Genomic DNA, 4230 nt, shown 5'->3' with positions numbered 1-4230 from the left:
CTCACAGTCTCTCCTGCCCGGGCTGGCTTTGAACTGCGATCCTCAGATCTCAGCCTCCTGAGTAGCTAGGATTACAGGCGTGAGCCACCAGCGCCTGGCTTGTACTTTTTATTTTTGTGTGTTGTGGGGCTGGAACTCAGGGCCTGAGCAGTCCCTGAGCTCTTTTGCTCCAGGTTAGCACTGTACCTCTTTGAGGCACAGCCCCACTTCTGGCTTCTTGGTGGTTAACTGGAGGTAAGAGTTTCATGAACTTTCCCAGGTTGGCTTTGAACCATGATCCTCAGATTTCAGCCTTCTGATTGTTAGGATTCAGGCATGAGCCACCGGTGCCTGTCTCCTAACAGCTTTAGATGCAGGACACAGGAGCCCTGGACCTGGGCAGCCTGCAGGCGGTAGGGCAGTGGTGTCCCTCTGGTGCAGCATGCCCAGGGCACACAGGCAGCTGCGCGGGGCCAGCCCTTCAGATCCACTGCCAGGTGTGGTGCAGCCCGAGGCAGGTGGGCAGGCAGGGTGAAGCACATCCCCAGCAGCACCTGGACGTTTTCCAGGGGGGCTGGGCCAGGTCACCTGAGACATCATCCCTGGCACTGTTCTGTGGCCGCACTCTGCGTCTTTAGCCAGCCTGCAGATGGGTCAGTGCAGAGCCTCGGGGGTGCCGGGCTCCGGGTCCTGGCTGCCCTCCATCACATCCACGTGGCTGTATGACTTCCAGGCCTGCATGTTGCAGCTCCTCAGGATGCTCCCCAGCTGCGTCCCGGGGCCCACCTCGAACGTGCTGGGGAATGCGGCGCCCTTCTCCCTCTGGTAAACGGCGTGCATGGTCTGCTCCCACTTCACCGGGGACACCACCTGTTCGCCCAGCAGCTTCCGGATGTGCGTGGGGTGCGTGTACCGGTTCCCGCTGACATTGGAGTACACAGCCACCAGAGGCTTCTTCACGTCAATGGTCTTCAGAACTCGGGCCAGGGGCTCCACAGCGGGCTCCATGAGGCGCGTGTGGAAGGCGCCACTCACTGGCAGCATCTTGGTGCGCCGGAAGTGATACTTAGAGGAGTTCTTCCGGAGAAACTGCAGAGCCTGGGGAAAGGAAGGTGGCTTAAGGCGGGCACCATCAAGGGAAGAATGACACGGGTGAACAGCAAGTTCTCGGCATCCAGACAGCAGACCTGAGGCTGCACAGGGCAGTGTGCTGCTGCTAGCCATGCGCTGCTGCTGTGCTCCACATGATGCATCTCTACACACATGCACGCACACACACAGATGCATGCCTGCACATCCTGATCCTGTGAGTCCTTGAGTGATAACCTCAGTTCACATCTTTTTAGTGGGCCTAGAGTTTGAACCTGGGGCCTTGTGCTTGCCAGGCAAACGCTCCACCCGAGCCACAGCCTGGCCTTTAATTCAGGATCTGGTTCCCACTGAACTGCAGCATCCCTGCAGTCCTCCAGGGAGCTGGCCGTTCACATGCCCCCACTGATGTGACCACAGTAGACATGAGAACGCTGTTCACACGGACACCTGCGGACACGTGACCTGTCACTATGCATGTGCATACATGGTCTGTCCTGGCCCTCAGCCATTCACACCTCTGAACTACTTCCTCATCTCAGAATGGGCTACAACTTCAGCCAGTCCACAGAGCGGCTGGGTCGTGACGCCAGGTGAGGTCTGTGACAACCTCTGACAGTCACCTCAAGTGGGTGTGGCCCCAACGAGAATCCTGTTCTCTGTAGTTACCACGCTGGCTTAAAATATTTTTTTTTTTTGGGTCCAGTCGTGGGGCCTGAACTCTGGGCCTGGGCGCTGTCCCTCAGCTCTTCAGCTCAAGGCTAGCGCTCTACCACTTGAGCTACAGCGCCACTTCTGGCTTTTTTCTTTTTGCTTATGTGGTGCTGAGGAATCGAACCCAAGGCCTCATGCATGCAAGGCAAGCGCTCTACCACTGAGCCACCTTCCCAGCCCTATAATGCATTTTTTTAAATGGGAGTATAATTCACAAAAAATATAATTAGGCATTTTTAGTGTACCAATACTGGGACTTGAACTTAGTTCTCACACTCTCACTTTGCTTGCTTGCACTCAACTGGTGCTCTACCACTGGAGCTGCACCTCCAGCCCAGCTTTTTGCTGGTTAATTGTAGATAAAGAGTTTCACAGATTTGTCTGTCTGGGCTGATAATTTTAACCCCAATCCTCAGCTCTCAGTAGCTAGGATTATAGGCGCGAGCCACCAGCACCTGGCTAAGGATAGATCATTTGATTGCTGAGGCAATTACACATGTAATCCTAGCCATTCAGGAGGCTGAGATCTGAGGACTGAGACTGCATGGGCAGGAAAGTCTGCGAGACTTTTATCTCCAATTATCCACCAGAAAACAAGAAGTGGGGCTGTGGCTTAAAGCAGTAGCACACTAGCCTTGACCACAAAAGCTCAAGGACAGCATCTAGGCCCTGAGTTCAAGTCCCACAACTGACTTCCCACTCCCCCCCAAAATATATATGCATACTCAATGTCTTTGGAGTGCTGATCCAATGTTGATTACTATTTTTATTTTTTTTTTTGTCGGTCGTGGGGCTTGAACTCTGGGCCTGGGCGCTGTCCTTCAGCTCTTCAACTCAAGGCGAGCGTTCTACCACTTGAGCTACAGCGCCACTTCCGGTTTTCTGGTGGTTTATTGGAGATAGGAGTCTCACGGTCTCTCCTGCCCGGGCTGGCTTTGAACCGCGATCCTCAGATCTCAGCCTCCTGAGTAGCTAGGATTACAGGCGTGAGCCACCAGCGCCCGGCTGATTACTATTTTTAATTTAGTGAGCACCAATTAAGCACTTTCCAAGTGTGATGGTCAAGAGGGGGTTGAATGGCAGAATGCACAGGGTGGTGGAGACAGTTAAGCAAGCAGATTTCACTACGTTCCAAAAGAGATTCCTACTGAATCCTTCAGTCTTCAAAGGTATCATGGTACAATCTAGTCCCTGAGATCCAATGTCACTGCCTGACACCCCAGGGGGTCCATTTTCATTGTTGAGAAGGGTCCCTGTTCCCAATGAGTCCAGCAACACCACACCTCTAAAAACAAACACACCCTACCTTCAGAAAATTCCATGGCTCCAGCAAACACAAGGGCTGCAAATTCCCCCACACTGAATCCAGCAGCCGCAACGCAGTTCTCAATGACCTGCGGTGACAGATGCACACATGATGCCACATTATCTGGGGAAGCTCAGGTGCTGGGCTGGCCTGGAAGCTGGTAGGGTGTTCAGCATCGCTGTGAACCAAGTCCCACTGGCTGACGCCCCAGCTAGGAGAGACACAGAGGAAGCACTGACAACCAGAGTCTGACCCTGAGAAATAGCCCTGGTCAGTGCTTACCCTGGACCCAGCTCTGTACTGAGTGCTTTGTAAACATTACAGTCACAATTCTTCTTGCATTGGACATGAGACCAGGAAAGTCCACCAGACAGACTCTTATCTCCAATTAACAGCAAAAAGTCGGAAGTGGAGCTATGGCTCAAGGGAGAGTGCCGGCCAGTCTTAAGCGGAAAAGCTCAAGGTCAGTGCCCAAGTCCTGAATTCAAGCCCTAGTACTGGTACACACATATTAGGGAACTAGTCTAAGAAATCTAGTTTCTCCCCCAAAATACTGTGTGTGTGTGTGTGTGTGTGTGTGTGTGTGTGTGTGTGCCCGTGCTCCAATCCTGGGACTTGAGCTCAAAGGCCTGGGTGCTGCTTTTTGCTCAAGGCTAGCGCTCTACCACTTGAACCACAGCACCACTTCAGGCTTTTTTGGGGTTTTTTTAGCAGCTAACGGGAGACGAGAGTCTCACGGCCTTTCCCGCCTGGGCTAGCTCTGACCGTGATCCTCTGGTCCCTGCATCCTGGGTAGCTGGGACCACAGGTGTGGTACCGGCTTTCAACCCATGTACGTCTCTGAGGAGGGCGCCCTGGGGCCCACGCTGCCCGGCCGGCCCCGTGGCCGCGGGCCTCACCTGGGGCTTCAGGTGATGGAGTTTCTCGACGGCAGCCAGCGAGGCCACGAAGACGGCGGGCTGGCAGTGCACGGTGCGGTCCAGGTCCTCCTGCGGGCCGTGCAGGCTCAGCTCCAGCAGGTCGTAGCCCAGCACGCGGCTGGCGGCCGCGTAGAGCTCGCGGACGCGCGGGTACCCGAGCAGGCCGCGGCCCATGCCCACCGCCTGGCTGCCCTGCCCGGGGAAGAGCAGCACGGAGCACCG

General features: G+C 55.0%; 1 protein-coding gene across 1 annotated transcript; it reads right to left on the bottom strand.

Moving 5' to 3' along the window:
- Nucleotides 1-610: 610 nt before the first annotated feature.
- Mcat (malonyl CoA:ACP acyltransferase (mitochondrial)) lies at nt 611-4227 on the bottom strand (the record flags this gene model as incomplete). The annotated part of the gene is made up of 3 exons (XM_013024769.1): nt 611-1232; nt 3089-3176; nt 3988-4227. Coding segments are annotated over 3 exons (927 nt in total), but the record flags the coding sequence as incomplete, so codon positions are not given.
- Between the last annotated feature and the right edge of the window lie 3 nt (nt 4228-4230).

The sequence above is a fragment of the Dipodomys ordii genome, unplaced genomic scaffold (genome assembly GCF_000151885.1).
Source record: "Dipodomys ordii isolate 6190 unplaced genomic scaffold, Dord_2.0 Scaffold79, whole genome shotgun sequence".
Lineage (NCBI taxonomy): Eukaryota > Metazoa > Chordata > Mammalia > Rodentia > Heteromyidae > Dipodomys > Dipodomys ordii.
Note: the sequence above shows the minus strand (reverse complement) of the source record. Positions and strands in the feature narration are given on the sequence as shown.